Raw genomic sequence first — 27,092 nt, 5'->3', positions numbered from 1 at the left:
AATACTATGCCAAAATTAATTAATAAATTATCATTATACAACACTGTTTCGCTCCTTCATTAAAACTGATATCATATAAAAGGATTAGCAATTTGAATTAATCATAAATTTCATGTTAGATTAGGCAGCTGTTCATTGCATATATTTTCAGGCGGAAAGCTCTATACATATGCATCAAAATGATAATTTTTGTATTATAAATTCGGAAATGCTTGTTTGAATGCCAAATCTCATCACCATTTAATTATGCCCTCTTCTTAAACTCCTAAAAAAAGAAAGAAATGGAAAGAAAAATTAATGAAAAATGCAAGAGCCACACACTAGCTACATCAACTGCAACAACAACTGCTGCTGCAACGACAACTGCAACAGTGACGATGACGACGACGACGACGACGACGACGACGGCATTTGGAAAACTGGCTGGGGGATCTTTGTGAAAATTGCGAGCCAGCAAACACACACAAAACTGAAGTGGCGCGAAAATTCGAGGCACAGTTGCTGCAGCAGCGCGCAAGCGTGCGGTTTTCCTCTAGCGTCGCAAGTAAACAAAAGAAAACTCAACTCAAATTAAAAGTCGCATTAAATAAATGAGAAACGAACGACGCCGGAGTCGACTTGGTACGGACCAAGTTTAAACAAAGCGCCAAGCTAAAGTTAAATTAAATAGACAAACTTTTGTGTTTTTTTACCCCGAATGCCGGCCAAAGCGAATGTACAGGAATTATTTTGCAAAAATTTCATAATAAATTTGGTGAAGTGACGCCAGACGCCAGACGGAAAACCCAAGGACAAAGATTGTGCAGCAAAGACAAGAATAAAACATAAACGCAATATTTACTTAATACACCAGCGAATCGAATCAAACTACAATTAAAGTAAAGTGCTAAAAGTGTACACTGAGATATACATATATATTCTTAAATAAAAACAATTCACGCAACTCTAGCGCACTTTGCATACAAATCGAATATAAATTGTCTATTTGCTCGAGCCGAGTGGCTGACTGACTGAGTGATCTGAGTGGCCGACACCTGCTTTAAGGGCTTATTAAAATTTACATTAACCGTGAGTCAGTGAGAAGCGGCTTAACGCGAGGCTGAGCAACGTTGCAAATTAAGTTGCCACAAGCTGCCAGCCCGACGCCTCATTTGTCACACTTCCGACGACAGTGCGACGCCCGCAAGGAGAATGGCTCTCGTCTGCCTGGTAAGTGCGAAGAGGTCAGCCGTAGATACTGTAATATTGTATGCGCATGCATGAATGCCAGATGCCAGATGAGCGAGTGGAGCGGGGTCGGGGGCGTGGCAGTTGAAGCATGAAAAGGACACGGCGTCCGAAAAATCAACTGTCCAATGATTTCTTTTCTTTTTTTTCCATTAAACGCCTCAATGGCCCAATGTCAGGTGTGGGCGGAAAATGCAGAAAATGAAAAACTGCAGATGATGCGCTTTTCCGCCTCAGCGCTACAGTTTTCCACGACTGCCGATTGAAGCAGCGGAAGCTGCTGTTCCATACGTCTGGCCACTCTGTATAATTTATAAATATACATGAATGTATTTTGTTTTTGCTTCTTTCGCTGAGCCACTTGAACTGCAATTAGCCGGAAAAACAATTGGCCATATTTCTGCAGGTTTTTGCCATGCTAGCTTAGCCACTGGCTGGGCCACAGCCATTTAATTACGGGCTGCAAAATCATAAAACAAATAGTCGAAATGCTTTCCATTTCGTTCCATTCACACGCGCCCAGTCGAGTCGAGTCGAGTCGCCCCGCTCCTGTGGCATTTGCTTTTACGACCTCGGCCGCCGTTCATAAAAATGTTTACGGTTATCTAACCACAGACGGTCCGAATCCGAGTCGCACACCCACTTCCCTGGCAAAAACAAGCGCAAAAATAAAAAACATTTTGCCAATTGCAATCGAAACTGGAAATTTGCAATTTAAATGGATGGAAACTTTGCGGCAATTTTCACATTTCTTTTGTGCATTTTCTCGCTGCGCATTTCCTTGTGGCCCGACTTTCAGCACTAGGCAGGACAAATACAATTGCCCCCGCAGCACCTCCATCTCCAACGGCCTTTTATGTGCATTGAACTTGACTTTGGTTTTTCGTTACGAGCTCCTATGCAAACATGCCATGGGAGTGAAAAAAGAGCGCAATGGAAAACTGGTTCAGAGTGCCCAGAGAGGCATTGGCGAACGCTGGACTAGCTACTGTAGCAGGGCCCATGCCCTTCTTCCCACTCGAACAGCCAGCCACAATTAGCCAAGTTTTGCCTTTTGCCTGGCCCAATTTCTTTAACTGTCTTGCAACGTTTTTCCGCCTTGTTGGCCGCAGCAGCAGCAGTAAAAACAGCAAACAATTTGCAAGTGAAATTAAGCCAACAAAAACAATTGCAACAACAAGTTAATGAAAACGCCTGCACGCGTTTCGAGTTGTTTTATTAAAAAGAAAAACAAGTTAAGAAATTGCAATAGGCAAAAAACGAAAACTAAAACAAGAGTGGGCTGCATTCAAATTCAACTACAACAAATTTAGTCTCTACTAAATTTATTAAATTTAAATAGTAAACATTCAAATTGTCTCCAATTTAATTGACAAAAATTCTTAAAAATCAGCTAATATATCTAAGATTTCTTGTTATTGAAACAAGATGGTAACATTTGAATAAAATTAAGTTTTTTCATAGCTACGCTCAACTGCGACGGGATATTTAAGCAGAACTGTTGACAATCTTTTGTTGTCGCTCCTGGGGGTCATAAAAATGTTTAACTAGTTTTTACAGTCATAAAAGCTGCGAAGTGAAACAACAATTACTTGGCCAAAACAACAACAACAAAAGCACACACAAAAAAGAGAGAGAATAGCAACAGTATTTTTTTTTTTTATTGTAGTTTTCCATTGAATTTTAAAGTTGTTCGCGCGTGCTCCAAAGGCGAAACGAATATCCATTTCACGCCCACCAGCCCAGCTAGCACACCCTAGCCCAGCTATAGCTAGCGCCAAAGTGTTAAATAGAAAGCACATAAAATTTTATGTCCAAAGGGGGGGAGTGGCCAAAGGGCTGGCCCGCTGACAGCAGCTAGAAGGATAACAAGTGCACTGCTCGGCAGCAAGTGGAGCCCAGGACAAGTTGGCTGCCCCAGGTAGGCGCATTAGAGGCTTATTCATGAGCCAGAGCAGAGCGGGGCAAAGGAAGGGATCACTGCTGCTACTGCTACTCCTGCTACTTCTGCTACTCCTGCTACGCCTGCTGTAGAGGGGCTGTGCTTGGCAAGTTCATAAAAATTCACTCAGGCGCAACTTTAACGGCCGTTAAATGTTTACGCGGTTGCATTTTTAACGACTGTTGACAGTTCATTTGGATTTGGATCGCGGAGCTTAGTTAAATGGCCATTGACTATACGGAGAGGCTAAGCTGCGCCGCAAAATACTCATAAAGTCGCATTCTGTGTGAGTCAGCGAATAAAACGCTTTACGTTTTAATCAACTGATGTGCAGGGCAATGGTATTTTTGATGACAAACTGAATCAGATAGGGGTATATCATCTAAAAATTATTTAATTAATTTTAGTCTTTATAAAATTAATGAAAATTGCAATTAGTTTATAGTCTCATATAATTATACTAAATTACATTATTATGGAATATCAGTCTTCTAGACATATCTCAGAATTTTCTATATTTCTCCTGGCATTTTGAATGAGTCTTTATATGAAATGCATTACGTTTTAGTCCAGTGTTATATAGAGAAATGATATTTTTAATATGAAACCGAATCAGACAGAAGAAACAATTAATAAAATGATCATGATAAAATAAAATACTTAATTTAATTATGATCGCACTATAAAAAATGCAAATTATAGTATGTTTTTATAAAAACCTCCTCCTCTTGGAGCCTGATATCCATTTCTATATACATAGATTACTGCATTATCAGCCAAGTGTTCGCACTAAATATCGCTTAATAAGTCCCAGTGGCTGCTTGGCCGACATTGCATAAGCAGGTAGACAAAGACGCGATACTATAATTGGCCTTGCATAAACCAAGAGTTAGGCAATGCAATTCAATGCTGACCATGCTCAAAATCCACAATCCGCACTCGAATAAGTTTAATGACCATAAAAGCCAAGTCAAGCCAAGCCAAGCCGAGGCAAGCTGAGCCGCGACACAAGTTCAGCGCTGCTGGATGTGAAAGTGGAACCAGACACATGAATGGGCATGCCAATAGCCAGACAGGTTGGCGCGACCAGGGAGCTAGAGATCGGTCGAGCGGGCGGGTAGAGGGGGCAATTGGACAACTGGGCGCCTGGGCACCCCGCTGAGCAAATGAACCGCTAAACGCTCAACTCGGCCAGCGCGTGCGCAACGAGTTTGAGGCAGCCGAGAATCAAGTGTTGTCGGCTGGCTGTTGTTGCAGCAGCTTCCGTCCAAATGTGGCAGGCATTGTGTGGCATGGTCGAAAGTGAAAGTGCCAAAGAGACAGCCGAGCAGCCGGACAGCCGGACAGTGCAGCTGGGCAGCTTATTTGATTTATTATTTATGAGCTCAGCTCATATATAAATATAAAGCATGTATAAACGGCCAGTGCGAAGGCACAGCTCAGTTATTTGAACTCTCAAGTTGAGTGCCAACAACATTTCCCAGTTAATCAATTTGTTAGCTATGTAAATAACGCCACCCACGCTTTCCCTCTCTCTCTCTCTCTTTTTCTCTGTTTCAGGTGCTGCTGCTCGCCCTGAGCTTATCTTCGGCTGCACCCACAGAAAACTGGCAGCGTTTTCCCTCCCTCGACACATTTGCCAGCTATGAGGTAAGACGGAGCTAAGATTTAATACAAATTTAATTAAGTATTAGCTAATTATAAAATGATGTACGTAATTTAAAATATATATTGCTGCTAAATATATAGAATAAATGTGGCTTACATATTTATTATATACTGATAATTAGTTGCTCTTCAAAGCTTTTGGAATGTTTGATTAACTTGGTTAATTGATAGTTCACAGCGCTTTATTAATTCCATCCATAAATATATGTCATTATATTTAATATACCAGCACTTTTATATTAAATAAGCCATAGGCCTATTTGCTACTGCTTAATTTTTAAATTAACTTTAATTTTATATTCATTCTATTCTATAATAAAATAAGTAAATAAATATTGTACGCCAATTTACTTTAGGAATTTGTAGTGTAAATTTGTAATGTAAAATAGCTTATTTACATATATGCATGAAAAATCAAATTTTTATTATTTATTGTATAATTTTATTTTATATTATATTATATTACATTATATTATATTATAATATAATATATTATATTATATTATATTATATTATATTATATTTGTGTTATTTTATAAATGTATTTATATATAAAGTTATTTTTCATTTAAAATAATTGAGCCAACTGTGTTAATAAATTAAATAATAATTTTTCTACTCCAATATCCAATTGATCGCAATGCATAAGATACTTTTTTTAAAATAATATAATTAAATAAATTCATGTGTATTTCTTTTAATATAATAATATTCAAATCAACATCAATAATTTCATTTTAATAATTTATTTAAAAATATTTGGATATAATGAATTCAGTTTTCAGTTATTTAAAAATATTTGGATATAATGAATTCAGTTTAAATATTAAGGATATCATAATGAGAGATCGTAATTAATATCAATTAATGCAAGCTTCTGCATTAATATTAAGCTCAATAATTGCTTAGATTATCAATTGCTTAGCATATCTATTTTCTAAATATCTGATTCCTTTTGGTGACTATTTACTTATCAATTTGCGTTTATCCTTTCGCCAGGACATGCAGCGTTACTTTGATAAGCGCAACTTGCGCAGCATGCGACACATAGACAACCCGACGGACGACAGCTACCTGGCCGCCTTCAATCAGTATAACGAGCAGCCAGCGAGTACCGCCCCGTTGGCGCACTCCCGCCCTAAGCGCGAGGAGCGTCAGCTGCCGACGGCGCCACGCATGCTGCGCTTTGAGCTGAGCGACGCAGTGGAACCCAGCCAGGAGGTGAAAGAGCTTGTGCGCCAGCATCGGGATCGTTCCCTCAAGGCAGCAACCCCACCCAGTAGCACGACTAAGCCGCCCACAGGCAACGCAGCTAATAACAAGAAATCACGTAAGCCCCGTCGGTCGAGGCGATCGGCCGGGCATCGGCAGCCGGCCAACTTTAAGGTGCAAATGATACCCTTCGAGGCCTCCGATGCACGGGAACCGGACACAATTACCGCTCAGCTAATTAGCCGCGGTAGAGCCTTGGATGTGCAACGACAGCCAGCTGCCGCAGCAGCAGAGAAGCCAGCAGCGAAATCGCAGCGCAAGCAGGCGCGGAAGACAAAGCGCTCCAAGCGCTCGGCACCGCTGCAGGTGCTCAAGTTCGAGCTGTCAGATGCAAAGACATCGCTGCCAGCCGCACTGCAGCGCAGCGGGAAGCAGCTGTCCGGCTTGCTGACCATGGAGACCCAAGCGATGCCAGCGAATCAAAGCCAAATGCAGATGCTCAGCACGCAGCAAACGCGCGTGGACGATAACATGGTGCTGTCGGGGGAGACGGCAGCCGAGTCGAAGCGCATGTACATCTACAAGGAGGCGCCCGCCAGCCACCTCAAGACGAAGAAGTCCCTGAGCGCCCTGCCGCACGAGGTGCAGAAGGTCATCTCGCACCTGATCAAGGACGGCAATGGGGGCAAGGCGTACATCAAGTACCTGACGCCCCAGAAGATCGACTACGAGCACTACAAGGCCAAGACCGTCTCGTATGTGCCCAAGCCAGCGGCCTACGTCAAGTATGTGACCGCCAAGCAGGCGGAGCCACAGGTGTCTCAGGTGTCGCAGGTGCCTCAGGTGCAGGTGCACATACAGCCCGTGCCCGTTGTGGAGCAGCTGCGCTACGTCTACAAGCCCAGCTATGCCGCGCCCTCGATACCACAGCCCATTGTGGTGCAGGAGCAAGCGCCGGTGGAGCAGGTGCATCACACATACAGCGCGGAGGTGCCTCAGCCGGCTGCCGAGGCGCAGCTGCAGCACGTGGCCACCAGCGTGGCGGAGCCACAGTTCCGACCCTCGAAGCCAGACCCGCTGCAGCTGGAGTCCAGCCCCATCTATGGCCGGCCCATTGAGCAGTACAACTATGAGATTCAGGCTGAGCCAAGCCACGCCACGTCGCCGCTCATCAAGATCGAGTACCTGGCACCCGCGGATAGCGTTAAGGAGCACTACAAGCAGTCGGCCGAGTTTCGCGAGCTGTCCACACTGATGGGCAAATCGCCCGACGACCAAATCCACGGCCTCACCTACCTGCTGGCCAAGGAGATGCAGGCCAAGCTGCAGCGCCAGCCCAAGCAGCTGCTTACTCCGGATCCCCGCCCCCAGGACAGCACTGCGCCCATACTCTTCCATCCCGGGCAGACTCAACAACAACAACAACAGCAAGCGGCGCCAGCTCCTGCTCTGTCCGCAGCAGAGCACGGCTCGCTGGGCGTTCAGCCAGGTCGCCTGATTGGCATGGCCAAGACCAAGCAGTATGTGCCCATCGTGGAGCCGGGCAACAATGATGTCAAGCAGCTGCCCCTCGCTCCGAGCACCGCTGCCAGCAAGCTGCACACGGCCAGCTCCTTCATCGACTTCAGCCACGGCCACGGCCTCTCGCACGGCTACGAAGGCATCCGCGACGAGCAGCCCGTGACCACAATCGCGCACATTGTGCACCACCCACCTCATGCTCACCAGCAGGCTGGCCTGGCCACATCTCTGCCAGCTCAGCTAGAGGCCGAGCACACGGCCAACGGACTGCACTATGTGCACCACCAAGACGACAAAGCGGTGAGTGCTAGAATGATTTAAGTAATGGGTATACTAGGCTATTAATGGCAGAGCTGAAAACTTACGAGCTGACCGACCAGCAAATGCCCTCTATTCCGTTAAATCGGGTGTTTATATATATATATATATATATATATATATATATATATATATATATATATATATTTACATACATCTAGCATTACCTTATAAAAATTAAATGAAATTTAAAAGCAAATAATCGAATAATATGGCAACGTCCAAGTCTGACACTTCTGAGAGATTAACTTCTCAGCCACTCAGCATGAGCTCTGTAACTACTTCACTGCTAGAGCGTTATCTAGAAAATAACTCCAATACTCGCTCTTGTTGTCATTCTATGAATATGATAGAATGTACATCGATATTTGAATGCATTTATGTATGTGTGCACGCCTATAAGAAAGACGCTTGGCGCTTATCCCCATTGCAATATACAAATGCCCTAAGGTTTTGTTGTATAACTTCTGTATTACTGCTCAGATTTTAATAAAATTTGGCATATATAATCTATACATCGCCTCATGAATTTATCAATTTAAAAACACATGCAAACTCATTAACTTGTAGACTATATTCACCACTGAACTTCAATTACACAAAAATATTAAAAACTAAATAAATTATTATTAAATAATTCAAAATGCAACAGTTAAATTTGTATGATAATTGCGGAGATTCTATCTGCAATAATATTACGACATATAATTCATTGTCCGACTAAATTTTGAGATCGATAACAGTCTAATGGGATTAATATAAATACTTATATTATTATTATAGTGACCGAATATTTATTTCATGTGTATATATTTAAATACAAGTTTATTTATATAATTTTAACAATATTATATTATATAGTAAGTCTATTAAACACTGTGTAATAAGATATCCCCGTATATACTCTAAAATTTTCTTTGTGACAAATTTGATCTGCGCCTGGCTTACATTTACCTATCCAAGTCGCCATTTTCCCGTCAATAGCACGCATTTCATTATTTATGATTTCATTCTGACCTGATTTCCCATTTGCAATAGGCACAAAAAAAGGTTCGAATGACTCCTGGCTAACGTAATTCTACATTTCACAGACTCTATTCGTTATGCGTGTTGCTCATATCACTTAAATAAATATATATACTCTATGAGGACTCTTGTAATCTCTTAAGCCTGTCACAGGCACCAGCAAAGTATATTTTGAAAGCTCTCTCTCTCTCTTTCTCTCTCTCTTTCTCTCTTTCTGTCTCACTCTCACTCGCTCGCTCGCTGTGCATTTTAATGGAATGCAGAAGGCATAAAAATTAACATGAAAATGGAATGGAATGGAAATCGATTTCAGAAATTCCCCCGTTATCGCCTGCGCGCTCAACTTCTCAACTTGGCGGCCTTTCTGCCAATGACAATGCATTAAATTAAAGCATACCTTGGGGCGCGCCACAAAGGCTTAACGCGCCCGAAAGTGTGCTCCATTGATTGGCATAGGCAAAAACACAATCAACATAAATAAGGCGAACTTCCCGAGCACCAACAACAACAACACCAACTCCCCAGACACGACAATGTCGCAGTCACAACAATGAAGCGCCTGCAGCATAGCTTCACTCCCCCTCCTCCTCCTGCCAGAGCAGGAGCTGGTGCCTGGTGGAAGCGGGAACGGAAGGTGCTGTGCGTATGGGTCTGGGCACTGTGCGCAATTCAGTTTGATTGCCGATCCATGTCTCGCCGGTAATGCACTTAATCGAATAATTTTCAAGTTCGACAAGCATTTTCAATGTCGTTAGCCCAAACACAAACGAAAACTCCAGCCATCCTCATCGTCTGCCACCTGGCTGCGGCCACAAAAGCAATGCAAACGGCTTCGTCTTTCATTACGATGCGTCTGCAAGCAGACTGCAGTCTACAGATTGTGGCATTGTCTGTGCCCCGCCGACAAACCGAACCCAATTGATACAGAGAGACATGCTGGGGGCAGTGAGGGGGCGTTGAGGACTGAGTGCGTACTCCTTTTGGATTTCCTTGCGAACGTTTTTAGCAAATTTTTAAGGCAAAGCCACGCCTCGGCTAGCAGCGGAGCTTGAGTTTGGCTTCTACTTTCTTTATAGACATTGCTTATTTTTATGTGCTCACTTTTTTTCTTGTATGCTCATTTGCGAAGGTGAAATGAGTATATTGGTTTTGTGCAGTGTTCGTACGTCTGTCTGCTAGTATGGTTGCTAGGTATTGCTATTATAGCTAGAGATGTGAAATTTTAATATTTGTTGTTATATAAACTAGAAACTATCCCAAATTTAAGATTTTAAGCTTGAGACAAATACCCAAATTGCCAACCAAGATCAGCAAGATATGGCGGTTGTTCCTACGGCTATTAGGCGCGTGTCAAATCGATCAAAATTGTATCAGCTGAAGCCTTAAAGGTAGAATGCTGAAATCTAACATAATTCATGCCCAGGCAGAACCTATCTGAAGATTAGAGTAGCATATACTATAATATATATACCAAACTTTGTATACTTAAATTGACAGCCTAAAATCGATTAGTACAGATATAGCAGTAGTATGTTGCAGTCGCTAACACCCGCCTGTATTACGCGTATTTCCCTTTTATTTTTCTCGTCTGGACTGAGTGAAAATACCTTTATCTTTTTCTCTTCTTTTCGAAGTAGCAAGCTTCGCGCCGTGTTTGAGGCACGGCGCTGGCTAGCATTTAATGTTAATGCATTTTTTTCTTCAATTACAATGTGTGTTTTCTTTTAAATAACTTTATAGTAATATCTTTGAGATGCATATTCGACAACCACAATCGATTAATACAAAGTATCTTGAGTAGAGAATAGTCAATGCAAATTATGCAGCGCTGCAGGAACCGTGACGCCAGAATCACACACAAAATTTCGTCTTTCTTTTATGGCCATGAGAGCTCTTTTTAATACAGAATTAACGTTATTAGTCTTCACTTCTCAACTTCAAAACAAATGAACATAACCACCACGAACACAACGATCGACATTTTACTTGACCTCGGGACAGGCCATCTGATAAACAAACTGTACCAGGGTTCTCGTGGGGCGTCCGGTCATGTAGCGCGCCGTCAGATAGGGTATGATGCCATACATGGTCAAGAGGCCAGTGCCGCGGGTGTCGATATGGGCCCAATCGGCACAGGGCACCAGCTCGTGGAGAATGGCGGCTGCCAGGCAGGAGCTGGCCAGACCGCGGCCATCATTGCTCAGATCGTAGCCCGTTTCGTCGGTCACCTGCTTCTTGTAGTATTGCCAGAGGGGCATGCGCCACAAGCGATCGCCAGTCAGCGATCCGGCGCGCTGGAACTGCTTCCACACGTAATGCGAGTTGGAGAAGATGCCGGACGCACCGCCGCCGTAGGCGTTCTTCACGCCTATGCCAAGTGTGGCGACGTCGACGACGAGGCGCGGCTTATAGGAGACCTGGCCGTAGATTAGGGGATCGGCCATCACAACGACACCGGCCTTGTCCACGTCCCGGATGGCCATCGATCGAGCGTTCAGCATGGTGACCACATCGCCGGGCTTCACCGACATGCCCGATGGCATGTTCTCGCACAGGGGTATGACGCAGGTGACGTTTATTGGCAGCGAGAGTGCAGCAACGCAACGCATCATGCCAATGATCGCAGCGGCCGCAGACATGCTGCCCCGGTATTCATCCATATACGTGCAGGGTCGCAGATTGATGCCACCGGAGTTGAATGTGATGCCTTTGCCGACAAACAGGATCGGCTTGTCCTCGGGCGAGGTGCCACAGTAGCTGATCTCCAGTAGCACGGGGGGCTCGCAGCTGCCCTTGGCAATCATGAGGAAGGCATGCATGCGCTGCATTTCGATCCAGTCCATGGTGCGCACCTCGACGGTGATGCCGCACGGACAGAGCGCATCCACGGTGGCCTGGGCGAACATGGTGGGCGTCATGCAATTGGCCGGCGCGTCGGAGAGGCGCCGGGCCAGGTTCTGGGACTCGGCCTTGAATACGCCACGCGTCCAGCCGTCCATGTCGCTCGAGTCGTACAGGTCCAGGCGCGGCACGACCATTCGATTCTTCTTGTTCAAGTTATCGGAGAACCGATAAACGCCGAGAGTGGCGCCCTCCGCTGCCTGCTCTGCATAGTCCATGCCATCCACAGAGATGAGGGTGCAGTCCTGATGCTGCAGGGATCGTGCACCGACGCCGGCGGCCACGCGCACATTCTCCATGCCCTCGTCCAGCATCTCCAGCTCATTGAAGCCGACGCCTTCCAGGCCCACGCCCACCACGGCCACAGAGGTAAAGTCGTTATCAATATTGTTGAACACACGGCCACGCCCCAGCCGACCATCCACCTTCGTCTCGCAGACGAGCTGCCTCAGCTTGCCGTTGGTGCGGTCATTGAACTTCTCGCCGGACGGCGTAAACTTTGGTTCCTTGTCGCCCTCCTTCAGGTAGATGCCAACCACCAGGCCCTTGCCGCCACCGCCTCCGGCACCGTCACACGCAAAGCGGAGATTCATCAGGCGAGTGGCCCGCTGCAAGGTGAGAACGTTTCGTATGAACTTGCGATTCATCTGCTTCATCTTGAGAATAATTTATGAAACGGAAAATTTCGAATGGAATTTCCAAATAATATTGCGGCACAATCAGGTGTAGCAAAAAACAAATTTTTTTATTTCACAAAATAAATTTTGGCTTTTTTTTGGGTTTTTCTGTTTTTATTATTAATTCGAAGTCTGTTCTGTGCAGGCCAGTAACAAAAACACATCTGAAAAGCAAATACCTGAAGCCCCCAAATCAAAGCGACTCTGACGAATTAATGTTCTTCATGGATAACATGATCCCCACATTTTAAATTTGAGTTCCAACTGAGTAAATCTGTAATTTCCAACTAACAAGGGTTTCCCTTCGTAGTTCACATAATTTTGAATTCTTCTCGATGAATTGAGTGGCGAGTAATAGAAATATTAATTTCTTTTAGATGTTAACAGTTTATGAAATAAGTTATTAGGAAAATAAAATTTGAGATTTTATTGAATTGAAAAAGATTAAGAATATCTTTTACATTCATTAGGTTTAAATTAGTTGGAAAATAGGAAAAAAACATCCTTTTCTTTAAACATTCAGCTTTATATAAAATGACAGAAAAATTAAAAACGTTTAAAATATGAATGCGTTCATCAAGGAAAGTTTAATAATATTAATATGAAATTTTAGTAAACGGTTGCTATAAAAAAAATAAAGTAAAATAAAATAATTATAATAATAATAGAAACAATAATTAGTATACGTATTGAAAATGTAAATTAAAAAAATATATATGACACATTTTAGCCAAATGGGAGAAATAAACATTGTCGAAACAGTTTCGAGTTCTCTAAACAAAAATCAGATTATATTAAATTTAAGTCATAAAAAATAGGATAATAAATTTAATAATAATTATAGTTAAAATGAATAGAAAGTTTTAATATTCAATTCAAGTTTTAGGTTGTCTGAAACTTAAAATTGAAACATGTACCAAATAATAAAAAACAATTAATAATAATAATAACAAATTAGGAAAGGACATTTTTCACAGTTTATAATATTAAATTTAAACTTAAAATTACTTGAAAAATTAAAAATTAAATCAAATCATTGTATAAGCATTTAGGAAATCTAAAATATGGAGGACTAGCATGCGGATCAGCTAGACTCCTGATCGGGGATATTAAATATTACTAAACTTTATAATTATTTTATAATTTTATTAGGCAGTTTGAACTGAATTGTTGTACTGAAATGTTACTGATGAACTTGCTATCAATAAGTATGTATATATATGTATATCACTTTGTCGTCTCTTCGACATATTTATTGCGTAGTCAGGGCAGATGAAAGGTATGCCATTGACATTCTGAGAAATGCAGCAGAGCGCAAAGTTGGGGGACAGCAGCCAAGAAGTTGCCGGGGCTGTTGCCAACATGCCATAAACAGGCAAAAGTGCAACTGCAACTGCGACAAGCAGCAACAACAACAGCAACAGCAACAACAACAACAACAATGTGCAGCAGAAGTTGTAGCTGTCAGTTGCTCGGTTCGCATCGCAAATCGACTTAAAATTGTTTTCGAGCCAAGCAACGAAACTTCCTGGCATTTGGCGCGTCATTTTATTTGATTTTCAGCTTTCAGTTTTTAGTTTTCAGTTTGCCGTTTTTCAATTTGTCGATTGGCAACTGCGAAAGCTGATTAAATTTTATTTATTGGCTCCAAGCGACTTGCATAACTTTGCCGTTAATGCGCATTAAACACCGAGGGGCGCCCGTGTGCAGGCAGGCGGCAAACGAGTGCTGAGTGTGCCACAAAACCCACCGTACTCGTGCCCAAGCCGGGGCGAACCCCACACTCTAACTGACCAGACAGTCCACACATTGTTTTACTGCCGTTTAGCATGATTTTTAATAGGCTTTGGGCCTTGTTCCTGGCTGTCGTCAATGCCGGGCTTAGCATCCACCGTTGACTGCTTGTGAAACTGGTCCGCCCCCGCCCCTGCCCCCAGCCCAATCGACTACGGCTGATGAGCATGAAGGCAAGCTGCCAGGTCCTGCCTGCTTTTCACTCTGTTCATCTGCCTGTCTGCCTGTCCGTCCGTCTGCTTGTCCATCTGTCCAGCTCTGACAGCCAAACGACACTTGTTAGGCTCAAGTTTGGGCTGAAGCACACGCGCTCTTCCGCCCGCCGTGGACATGCCGTTGCAATGCTCGTCACGGGACTTGTTTGACAGCATCTGCCACACACAAAAGCCGTAGCAGGAGCAGGAGCAAGAGCAGGAGCCGGAGCAGGAGCTGTAGCCGTAACCAGTTGGCAACGTGTGCGAACATGGCCAGATTTTTCGGGCATTTGTCATTTTATTGTGGTCAAAATGGTTGGTAATGGCCGCTCAAATTGTGTGTAGGTGTTGTTGTGTGTGTGTGTGTGTGTGCCTGCTGCTTGAGCCTGCCCAGCGTGAGCAGCAGCTGCAGGTGCAATATTTTCCGGCAAGCAACTCACATATTTTAATTCCATTTTTACTTCAACCCTTTTGCTTTTTTTATTTTATTTTATTTTTATTATGCGCCTCTTGTTTTCTTATTGTGAGGCGACATATTTGTGCAAGTGTTGAAAAGAGATTGTCAGGTAGTGGCCGGAGCTCGGCACTGGGGGCTCGGCGCTGGGGCGCTGGGCACATAACTTTTATTTAATGGAGCCTGCCAGGGGAAACATATGTGCATTGCTTAGTTTGGTATTTGGCATTGAAAAGCACTCGACAAAAGGTTTCAGCTTGGGGACTTGCCCCATAACGGAGTGAAAAAGGTTGCAGCTACTTTATGAGCTGCTTTCCAGCCGAGGTTCGAGTTGGGATGCCCGTTTTGGGTACACATTCGCCAGCATATGTTTCTAATATGCTCTCCAGTGTGGGTGCTCTTTAGGCTTTGTTAAAGTGGATTTAGACGAACAATTGAATGGCTTAATAAAGTGCCAGCTGAACTGTTAGCCGAAAGCTGAACAAAATGTTCAAGCTAACACTTAATGTTTGCCAGGAATATAAATATGAACCGTTTTTAGTTCTTTGCCACATTCAAGTGACTTTCCTAAACACTTGGCCATAAAACTCTCGGAGCGCACACTTATCCTAAGAAAATATCTCTCAAGTTTATATAGTTGGCATTGCTCGCTCGACCCGCCCGTTACTCGCAGCGTTTGCTCATCAATTTGTGGATTAGCTCCAAGTGCCATGCAAAATGAAACCCTGACAAATCATTTGCCTGGCTCTCCGCTCAGCTCAGATATTAACTTAGCAAGTAGCCAGAAAAAAAAAAGAAACGGTTCGACCCAAACCTAACATTGACTTTAAATTAGCTTCACTTCACTCGCTCACAGAGCAAACCGCAGCTAAAAACTCTGCTAACTCGACTGACTGCCAGGCTAATATTTCGGTTGCAAAAAAAAAGCAGCAAAAGTAGCTGATAAAAAAAGTAGTACCGTTGCCTACCTCCCCCCTCTTTCTCTACACCTCTCTCTCTCTGCATCTCTATAGCTCATTCATTCACTCTGGCTGCGTATCGACAGTCACATTCGCATAAAAATCACGTAGTTTGACATTTTTCCTGCTCCTCTGTCAAATCAGTTGGTTGGACGCTCTCTTTTCTCTCTCTCTCTATCTCTCTCTCTCCCTCCCACTTGCACTTTGTGTGCAGCTGGAGCAGCTGCCACGCAATCAGCCCAAGCACATTTGCTGGCAGAGCCAACAAACTGATAACTCAATTTTGGTTAGCGTTGAACCCTCGCCCACCCCCTGCCACACCCTCGCCCTCCCGCTGCGTCCCTAACATTAAAGAGCGCCGCTCATAGTGCTCATAACTCTGAGGCGAAAATTGCTAACAAGCGAGCCATAAAAATAGTCTCTCTCTCTGTGTGTGTGTGTGAAGTGCACTGCGTATGGTTGTGTGTGTGTGCGTGTTGGTTGGTTGCATTTAAAATTTTTAGCACTGGCAGTGCAACATTTGTGACTCGGCTAGAACTATGCAACACTGGTTCCATAATCAGCGCCTAGCCTCATAATTGTGTGCAAAACTTTTGGACTGTGATGTCGCCGGCAATTGTGTCAATGGCTGCCGTGTGGCAGTGGCTGCCAAAAGATGCCCCGGAGTCGCACCAGCAACGCATCAGAGCGAACGCCAGGACATTCATTGCCTGCTGTTGAACACGTACTGGGCAGGCATACACACTCACACACACACACACACAGACACACACACTCATCCACTCACTGACTGGCTGATGCGGCAACTCTGAACGCATTACATTGTAAAATTGGTTTTTGTAAATTGTTTGGACACAACATTTATTTCCATTTAAATGCGATTTGGCTGGCTTTTTTGGTCCACTCCACAACGACCGGCTTTCTGCGGAGCCTGTGGCCGCCCCAGTTGCGTGTATGTGTGTGTGTGTGTAGGTGTTAGTGAGTGCTGCCAACACTTGTTCAATTTTAAATGAGCATGCAGCTTGCCTCCGCTGCAATTGCCACTGATGCCTCCTTTGCTCTGTTCACACTCAGCCCCACACTCACACCTGGACCGGCACACCCATAATTCTCATTGAGAGACTCAGTGGTTTGGGCATTGGTTTGTGCGAGGTGTTTTGCAGCGCTTAAACGAATTGTGTGAATAATAAAAGAAGCACTGAGGTTGCTATAGATATACCGTTAGTTACCAACACGGATTAGTATTAAGGCTCTATCTGTGTGTCTATGTGTGCATGTGTGTGTGTGTGTAGTGAGTGCTCCAGGGAATTCGACATCAAATGTGGGCAATTTCGAAACGAAACTAAGCAAAGACATTGACAACTACAAGACCCACAAAACAGTGAGAGTTTCTTTTAAGCAAAGGAACAATAGACTTTAAGTCTTACAAGTATAAAAAAAATTAAACCTGATATAACAGCTGTCTTCAAAACAGAAAATTATTTATCCTGGAAGACTTGAGAGTTTAAACTAGTTTTTCATTTTCATTTACTCTATCATCTACTATATTAAATCAAATTAAAGTTTGTAAGACATATTTTATAAGTGGCAAAAAAAAAAAAACAAGTAAGAAAGCTCTAGTCGAGACTGCTCGACTACGAGATCCCCTGAACCCTTCGAGCAACTGATATTTCACACACGCATACAAACAAACACACGCACACACACATACACTCACATATACAGGCGATTGAGCTTGGGTTGCGCTGCAGTGTTGGCGATATTATGAGAACTTATTTGTGGAATAATTTAATTTCTAGACGTACGATCGTAATGAAACTTTCAGAACGTAATCATAATGTATAAATGTATAAGTATACCGAAGCTCAAGTCTCTAGTATTTGATATACGACTTCTACAAAGATGAGGGTGAGGGGGTGAATTTAGGGGTTGAGGGTAAATTTTAACAAAAACCGAAATTGTATAAAATACATCTTTATATACATTTCAAATTTGATGACTCTAGCTTGAAAGATGTAGGAGATATAATTTTTTAAGTGATCATGGATAAGGTTTTTTATCGATAAAAAAGTATCGGAATGAGTTATCGTTTTTTAGTGATAAACTCGATATGCGCGCGATATATACGGACATTTTAAAAAAAAGTTGAGGTCTCTAGCTCTTATATCTTCTGAGATCGACGCGTTCATACATACGGACAGACGGACGGACGGACGGACGGACAGACAGACAGACGGACAGGGCCAAATCGACTCAGCTCGTCGTGCTGATCAAGAATATATATACTTTGTGGGGTCTGCCACGCCTCCTTCTTCCTGTTACATACATTTCAACAAAACCATTATACCCTGATTTCCCATTTTCAATGGGTTCAGGGTATAACAAGTAAGAAAGCTCTAGTCGAGACTGCTCGACTACGAGATCCCCTGAACCCTACAAGGAACTGATATTTCAATAATAATTAGTACACACACACGTACACACACACACATACAAACAAATACACGCCCACACATACACATACAAACAAACACACGCATACACACACGCATATACAGGCGATTGCGCTTGGGTTGCGCTGCAGTGTTGGCAATATTATGAGAACTTATTTGTTGAATAATTTAATTTCTAGACGTACGATCGTAATGAAACTTACAGAACGTAATGATGATGTTTAAATGTATGTGTATACCGAAGTACAAGTCTCTAGTATTTGATATACGACTTTTACAAAGATGAGGGTGAGGGGGTGGATTTAGGAGTGGGGGGTAAATTTTAACAAAAACCGAAATTGTCTAAAATGTATCTTAATATACGTTTTAAATTTGGAGACTCTAGCTTGAAAGATGTAGGAGATATAATTTTTTAACTGATCTTCGATAAGGCTTTTTATCGATAAAAAAGTATCGGAACGAGTTATCGTTTTTTAGTGATAAACTCGATCTGCGCGTGATATATACGGACATTTTAAAAGTTGAAGTCTCTAGCTCTTATATCTTCTGAAATCGACGCGTTCATACATACGGACGGACAGACAGACGGACAGGGCTAAATCAACTCAGCTCGTCGCTCTGATCAAGAATATATATACTTTGTGGGGTCTGCCACGCCTCCTTCTGCCTGTTACATACTTTTAACAAAACCATTATACCCTGATTTCCCATTTTCAATGGGTTCAGGGTATAAAAATAATAATAATAATACATACATATATCAATGTAAAATAATAATAGTCAAAATATATAAAATTAATAATAATTAAGAAAAATATAAAATTTAAGGTAATTTAATAATAAAAGACGGCTTTTGTATAATTAAAAGATAATGTTGATTAAAGTTTGTTTCATACTTGAAAAACTTTACCATTTCGACTTGAAAGTCTTATATTTATAAAAAGAACGGACTCATATTTGCTATCGCTCTGACCAACAGCCTTCGGTTCTTTTAGTTTTTTCATGTCAATTGCGCGCCGTAAATTAAACTAATTCTATGAGGCTCTCTTCACGAGCATCATTTAGGGAAAGTTACGATCGATGTTCGCACCGCAGAGTGTCAACCAAATACATTTATTATTTATATTATATAGAGAAACGATCAATAGTTGCGTTTGAGCAACCAATTACCTCTTATAAATATATATTATATATTAACTCTTATATATAAATTTATAATATATTTGTATGTACTATAATATAATATATTTTATTCAATATTTATACTAAAGGCTCCTCAAAATCTATTGAAATAGAATATTGAGGGTTTTTATGACTATGAATTTTGTTTAAGAACAAATTTTTAATTAAAACAAAAACAAACAAGAAAGAAAGCTCTAGTCGAGACAGCTCGACTTCGAGATCCCCTGAACCCTACAAGCAACTGATATTTCAATAATAATTAGCAAACACACACGCACACACACACACACACACGCATACAAACAAACAAACGCATATATACAGGCGATTGCGCTTGGGTTGCGCTGCAGTGTTGGCAATATAATGACAACTTATTTGTTGAATAATTTAATTTCTAGACGTATGATCGTAATGAAACTTTCAGAACGTAATCATAATGTTAAAATGTATGTGTATACCGAATCACAAGTCTCTAGTATTTTATATACGACTTTTACAAAGATGATGGTGAGGGGGTGGATTTAGGGGTATGGGGTAAATTTTAACAAAAACCGAAATTGTATAAAATTCATCTTAATATACATTTTAAATTTGGAGACTCTATCTTGAAAGATGTAGGAGATATAATTTTTAAACTGATCTTCGATAAGGTTTTTTATCGATAAAAAAGTATCGGAATGAGTTATCGTTGTTTAGTGATAAACTCGATATGCGCGTGATATATACGGACATTTTAAAAAAAAGTTGAAGTCTCTAAGTCTTATATCTTCTGAAATCGACGCGTTCATACATACGGACGGACGGACGGACGGAGGGACGGACAGACAGACGGACAGGGCTAAATCAACTCAGCTCGTCGCCCTGATCAAGAATATATATATACTTTGTGGGGTCTGCCACGCCTCCTTCTGCCTGTTACATACTTTTAACAAAACCATTATACCCTGATTTCCCATTTTCAATGGGTTCAGGGTATAAAAAGAATTAAAAATAATTAAAAATAAAACAAAAATAACATAGAATTAAAAATAAAATAAAATAAATATTAATTGATATTTTCTACATATACATAAATAAATGTTACAATTCACTTCAATCATTTGATGACAGCCAAAGAAAATGTTGTCTGAATCACAATAAATTCAATTAGCCGATAAGCAAAATAAATCATAAAGCCACATGCTGATTTTGCGGTCTAATGATGAAACCGAGTTGATTTGAGTTGAGTTGAGTTGGATTGAGTTGAGCCGAGTTCAGATGAGTTAAGTTCCTGGCCAGGGGCAATGAGCTAACCACAAACAGAACCGCACAAAGCAAACGGCAGTGGGGCAGGCTGCAAAAAGCCGCAGGCAGAACAAAGGCCAAACGATTTTAATGAGCCACGCAGTGGCTAACAAATGCCCAGCTTGAAAGGGCAAAGCAAAGGGCTGGAAGGGGAGGTGGTGGAGCCATCGGCCGGCCTGAAACGGAAACTCAAATCCAGAGTGCATAATGAAAATCAACAACAATGCTGATTATATGCGAATCAAAAGAAATAAAAGCCAAAGCGCGTCCAAGTGCCATATAATGCGCAGTGCGTCAAAGGCATTGCTCAGCTTCGTTCGCTGTGCAATAAAGTGTGGAGTCAAGCAAACACTCCAAACACCCTGCTACAAGAGCGCGAGCAAAAAAATACAAATAAATAAACGCGTCTAGTTACAAAAGTTGCAGTGGAACTTGTTATGAGCTGCGCCTGGCAACTGGGATGGACAGGGGGAGGGCGATAGCGAGGGGGCGGGGCGGCCGGTCTTGAGCTACTACTACAAGTTGTGACTGCATATCGCTTTACCAAAAGTTGTGCACGCAGCCAAAAGCTGCTTGCCATAACAATTTCCAATTGCCAAAGCATACTTTTAGGCTGACCCCAAAGAACTGTGGAGCCAAACAATGGCAAACTGAAAGAGCAGGGCTTAAATGTCTATCAAATTGTCGAGACTTTGTGGTAGGCTTATAAATGAGAGCCTAAATGTTTAAAAAGGCATACAAAAATGTCATCAATTTCCCTTTTTTGAAATAGAACGAGCTGCTGAAGCACATTTTAGTTAGAGAGCTAGAGATCTACAATTTTGTTTTCCTCATTTCGGCACATTCTGATTTAATATTTTTTTTATAGATTTTATAATAGGCCTCTTAATGCTGTGATCAACAATATGTCCAATTTACGTCGCCAAGCTTATATTAAAAGATTTATATTGCCTTAAAAATGTTTACGGTGATCGAATTAATTGATGACAAGAAATATATACATATGTATTATTGTTTTTTTTTTATTGTTTAATTTCATTTATTTATTTATTTTTTTTTTATCTATTATTATGTAATTATTTTTTTATCTATTATTATTATCTATTATTATTATTATTTTTTTTTTTTTTTTTTTTTATTGAGACTTACTAAAACAATTGGCGTTTCTCTAACAAAAAAAAAATAAATAAAATAAATATAAATATATCTTAGAGGCGAAAATAAAGAAAAATAATAATTATCATAATGCTCTTATATCTTAGAGGCGAAAATAAAGAAAAATAATAATTATCATAATACTCTTTAAACCAAAAAAATAAAAATAGCAATTCGATTAGTGCTTTATATACAACTTGATATGAAAAGTAGATGATGTTAAAGTAAATCGCCTAAATAGTTAAAAGATTAACATTAAGTATAAAATATCATCATCTAATCAAAAACTTTTCGTTTTGGAGCAGAAATTATATTCCTATTAAAATTCATTTATATTTTGATTTTGTATATACAAACATGCTTGATTTATCTACATATATACTTAGAGAGAAAGGGAATCCTTTTGATTTTATATATATAATATATTTGTAGTTATAAAATATATATTTATATTACCAAACAAATTCAATAGTTGCAATAGTTTTTATTTATTTAAAATGAATACAGCAAATATTTGTCCGTTATTCACAGTCCATAGAATGACAAATAGTTATATCCCACTGTGAGCCCTCTGTCTCGCTCAGTGACTATCTCTGGCTATCTGTGTGCGTGCGCTCGCCCGCACTCAACTGAGCAAAACTAAACGAACTCACGTATTTTGGCCTCAAATTGCATTTTGCACTCGACTCGGCTCACAATTCGCCGGCACTTTTGGAGGAACGTGTTAAATGCAAAATGTGTTATAGCAAAGTGCCTGCGAAATGTCCGAGCCGGGGCCAAAGCCAATTTCTAATAAATTCCGTGAGAGACCAACTGTTTGTCATATTTTTCTTAAGCCACACCAAGTGCCTGGCTCTGTCCTGTTGACATTGACATTACTATATATGTATATATCAATATGTATATATAGAAGTGAATACTACATATATCTATATGGCCTGTCCGGTTCGTCTGCATCTAATGGCAAGTCAATTTACAGTCACAGAAAAATTGCATCGTCATCGCCACCGTTATTGTTGTTGTTGGTGCTGCTGTTGTCTGGGCTTTGGATCTGATCAACATCATCAAACGAATGCTGATTTACAGTTGGCACAAAAAATATGTGTACGTAAGCCCTTTTTTCAATATGGCACGTGATGTGATTTAGTCATTGGCTTCCATACGTCCTTACCGACGTGCCCAGAGCCCACCCCCTACCCCCTTGCCCTGTCCGCGCCATGAAACGCAAACATTGACCAGTACTTATACGAGAGTCAAGTCCTGCCACGGATAGGGCTCATGCTCATCGAGGATTGGTTGACGTTTGACCAGCTCTCATCATGTTTCATCTGCATTGTAATTATGTTCATTTAATCAAATCAAATTTGTAATGAAATTCTGCGACTGCAGCACCTCGCAATAAATTGCTTGTCCGCCCAGACCCAGCTCCAGACTCCTGCGCCGGCAATGGAAAGTAAAAAATCAAAGAAAATTTACATATTCGCTGACGATGCGGTTTATCGTCTATGACAATATAAATACCCTATGAGATATTGAATGAATGAAGATTAAGTTAAATTCTGGTTTTTTGTTAAGTAATCTTTTAATAGTTTAATTTCTATATAAAGTAAAAAAAATTCTTGCAAGATAAGAAAATTTTCCATGATATACGAATTTCGTATGTTTAATATTATAAAACAATATTATATATATATTTTTTTAACTTTTTAATGAATCGGTTATATTTATTTTCATCTTTCCATCCATACAAAATATATAAATATATTTTTAAGTTTCCTCTCCTTCTCACACCTCTTTATATCATACCTAATATAATAACAAAGCTCTCTCTTGTTGTCAATTATTCTTATTTCAATCTTTTACGTGATATTCATAAGTCCATCATCTATTGGCGCTGCTTTGAAAGATCCTTGCAGCGCGGTTCGAAAACTGTTTTGCATGTCAAAAATCTATTAACATTTTGCTGTTAATGAAGGAGTCGTCGCACTCTGCGCCTCGCCGCCTGCAAACTTCTGACTGCAACAACAATGCGCGAGCTGCAGAAACATTTTTTTACATTTCATTAAGAGCAAAGCACGATAAAAATTTAAGCTCAAATGTTGGCAAATTGCTAGAGCGTGGAAATTCTTAATTATAATAAATGCGCTTGCGGTTTAAAGATGAGCAAGAATAAGCGCGAAAGAGGAGCGAAGACTGAAGACTGAAGCAAAATACAAGTGAATATTAATTGTGTAAACGCAGAATAAAGTTTGCAAAAGAAGAGGAAAAGAAAAAGCAGAAAAATGCAAAAAATTTTGCTAAGCAGTTAACTATTTATTGTTATTCAAGTTATTTAAAAAGCGCTTGAGGAATTTCACAAGGCAGTGCAGGAAGTAAAGCAGCAAAATTAAATCGCCAACGTCAATGGAGAAGGCTCCGCTGTAATATTTTAGCTATAGCTCTGTGAAGTATCTAAGATGCTAAACTTTGCTTTCGCTCACTCTCGAACAGTTGCTGGAGCTGCAATCAAGCTTTGACTAATCCTAGAGGAGCATACAAATGACAACAAAATACTCCAGAACAACTTGAGAAACTCTGCCTCCACTCACGCTCGCTCTCTCTCTCTCTCTCACTCTCTCTCTGCCTCTCTGTCTTCCTCTATCACACAATGCTACAAAACACATAAATTTTGGAAAACTTTGCATGGGGCATGCAGAGTTTTGCTTGCACTCGCCGCAGTTGACAAGAAAAATGCCTGGCGACAACAATGTAACTTAATTAAACTTAATTTACAACTCATTAACATATCAAAAAGTTTGCTACGCCCACCTCCCTGCCCCAAAAAACGCCCACGCAATAAAAACCACAAAACATGTAGCGAAAGTTGTGACAATTGTCGAGCCGACAACGAGATTTCCAAGTTACAGGAAACGGAAACGCACACACATAAACCATCTCACACACACGCGTGCACACAAACAGGATAACGCATGCCGACATTTGTGCAAAATATTTTATTTCATCTTGAAATGTTTACCAGAGAAGTACTTACAATAAAAAGGCAACACCAAAATTCTGGATGGCATCTACAAAACAAATCTATGCGAAATGAAATCACGCTGATGGGCTGATTGAGGCAGATAGGAGAATGGGAATGAGAGTGCGAATGGGAACGGGAACGGGATGTGCTGCTGCTGGGAACTTGGGACCGGGTGGCATGGTCTGCTAGAAGATATTGGCGCATTCACTGTTTTTCATATATTGTTGCAAATTTCATTACGCACGCGCCTGCCTCAATACAATTTACAATCACATGCATAGCTGAGCGCCATGTGAATGACAGTCAGCCCCGAACTCCCCCCTGGAGCACACATCTGTTCCGGAAGTACAGAGACGCACAGGCAGCAGCTCGCTCCATCCGCCAGCCGCGAATCTTAGAAACTTCAGAGTCTATTGTTCTTGTATGCCCTATGAATTGCTGCAGGGCTCTTTGACACAAATAAATATAGAGAACGAAGAGCTGTCTTTAAGAACTAGTAAAGACTGTAGGTTTCAAAGAAGATTAGGTTATGTCTGTAGTTTGTAAACATATATTAGAAATATTATAAGAGACTGGTGATATGGCGATTTTATGGATATATATTTTTATAAACATTATAAAGATGCATCGCATGGGTTAGTTCAATTAATATATTTAAACTATTTTAAATATGATTTTATTGTTATTTATTATTATTATGGAAGTTTTTTATTAAATGAATTATTTCCACAAAGCTATATACTTATTTTATTTGATTAATTATATTCAGTTTTTATTGAATGTAATCAGCAATGCTTTGAATATTTTATGTTAATTTTAATATTTCATTTAATTATTGAATATTTTTTATAAAGATTCTATTTTAATTTAAACTTATTTCATTTAAAATGCTGAATATTGTTATAAAAATTTTATTTTAATTTAAAAACATATTTATTTGAATAATACATATTTTTTCAAATATTTTATTTTCATTAAATATATTTTAAATACTGAATAAGTATTTTATTTTAATTTAAATATATGCGTATAACTTCAATATATTTTGATTTCAATGTATTTTAATTTAAGTTTAGAATGCTTATCATATAATGTTATTTATAATGCAAACATTTTGTTTAAAATTTTACTACATTTTCCCCTCATAATTTGACTGCCGATATTGTTTATTCACGACACTCTACATTTATATACACATAATTAAAGTGTACAAAAACTTCGCTATGGCTTTTGTGCACTAAACTATTTTACATATTTGCAGCTGACATCGTTGTTGCTGTTGCATTTGTTTGCCAGTCCTCACTGTAGACGACAGCTGCCCTAATATATTTTTGCATTTTGCATACTCTTTTCGGCATGCGCACGAATTGTCAACTGCGCCAATAGAACCTATCAGCCAGCCATAAGAACAAACATACATAGATATACATACATATATATATATATAGTAAGAGCTGAAGCTAACTTAAACTAAAACTCCTCCCTCCCGCCCGGGTTTCCCCCCTTCTGCTCTTCATTACAGCTGAATCAGTACGCCTCAAAGTATGCCTTCGGTTATCGCATACGTGATTTCCATACCGGCAACGATTTTGGCCACAAGCAGAATAGGGATTTGCATGGCGTGACACGCGGTCAATATCACATTTTATTGCCAGATGGACGCGTCCAGAACGTGATTTATCATGCAGACGATACGGGCTTCCATGCGGACGTTAGCTTCGAGAGCGGCACAACCACGCACTGAGCACAAGAGCACATCTAGCCGCAGCAGCAGGAAACAAGAAAAAACAAACCCAAACAGCTAAAACATTGGGCAAACGTGCAATTTACACTTTAAGTTGAAATCAAAAGGTTTAAAAAATAATAAAATGAATAAAAATTAATTATAATGTGTTAAGGAAATATGTAGAGCTCATTTGAATTTAAATTTTATTGTTATTGTTGTTCTGAATTCATTTAATTAGAAAATAGTGTTTATTATCAATGAAATAAAATTGTTAGGTCTTATAAATATTTTTGGCTGTTATTCTGAAAAGTACTGGAACAATTTATATCAAATTAATAAGAACAAATTAATATAAAATTAAAAAGATTAAAATTTAAGTA

At 40.4% G+C, this 27,092-nt stretch overlaps 2 protein-coding genes across 2 annotated transcripts; one reads left to right on the top strand and one right to left on the bottom strand.

The window, feature by feature from the left end:
- Positions 1–437: 437 nt before the first annotated feature.
- Cpr50Ca (Cuticular protein 50Ca) lies at positions 438–27,003 on the top strand. The gene is made up of 4 exons (XM_018103049.3): positions 438–1,209; positions 4,730–4,819; positions 5,837–7,870; positions 26,509–27,003. Exons 1-4 carry the CDS (start codon positions 1,192–1,194, stop codon positions 26,728–26,730), a joined length of 2,364 nt encoding a protein of 787 aa, XP_017958538.1. The 5' UTR covers positions 438–1,191; the 3' UTR covers positions 26,731–27,003.
- S-Lap7 (Sperm-Leucylaminopeptidase 7) lies at positions 10,778–12,683 on the bottom strand. The gene has a single exon (XM_018106930.3). It carries the CDS (start codon positions 12,469–12,471, stop codon positions 10,897–10,899), a length of 1,575 nt encoding a protein of 524 aa, XP_017962419.1. The 5' UTR covers positions 12,472–12,683; the 3' UTR covers positions 10,778–10,896.
- Positions 27,004–27,092: the final 89 nt, after the last annotated feature.

The sequence above is a fragment of the Drosophila navojoa genome, chromosome 5 (genome assembly GCF_054131105.1).
Source record: "Drosophila navojoa isolate 15081-1374.11 chromosome 5, UAZ_NAV_1.0, whole genome shotgun sequence".
In the NCBI taxonomy this organism is placed as follows: domain Eukaryota; kingdom Metazoa; phylum Arthropoda; class Insecta; order Diptera; family Drosophilidae; genus Drosophila; species Drosophila navojoa.
This window is presented reverse-complemented; position numbering and strand designations above follow the sequence as displayed.

Coding starts and splice junctions, on each gene's coding strand:
- S-Lap7 (XM_018106930.3), bottom strand. CDS start 12,471: ATGAAGCAGATGAATCGCAAGTTCATACGAAACGTTCTCACCTTGCAG.
- Cpr50Ca (XM_018103049.3), top strand. Junction 4,820..5,836: donor ACACATTTGCCAGCTATGAG/GTAAGACGGAGC, acceptor TCCTTTCGCCAG/GACATGCAGCGTTACTTTGA. Junction 7,871..26,508: donor ACCACCAAGACGACAAAGCG/GTGAGTGCTAGA, acceptor TCTTCATTACAG/CTGAATCAGTACGCCTCAAA.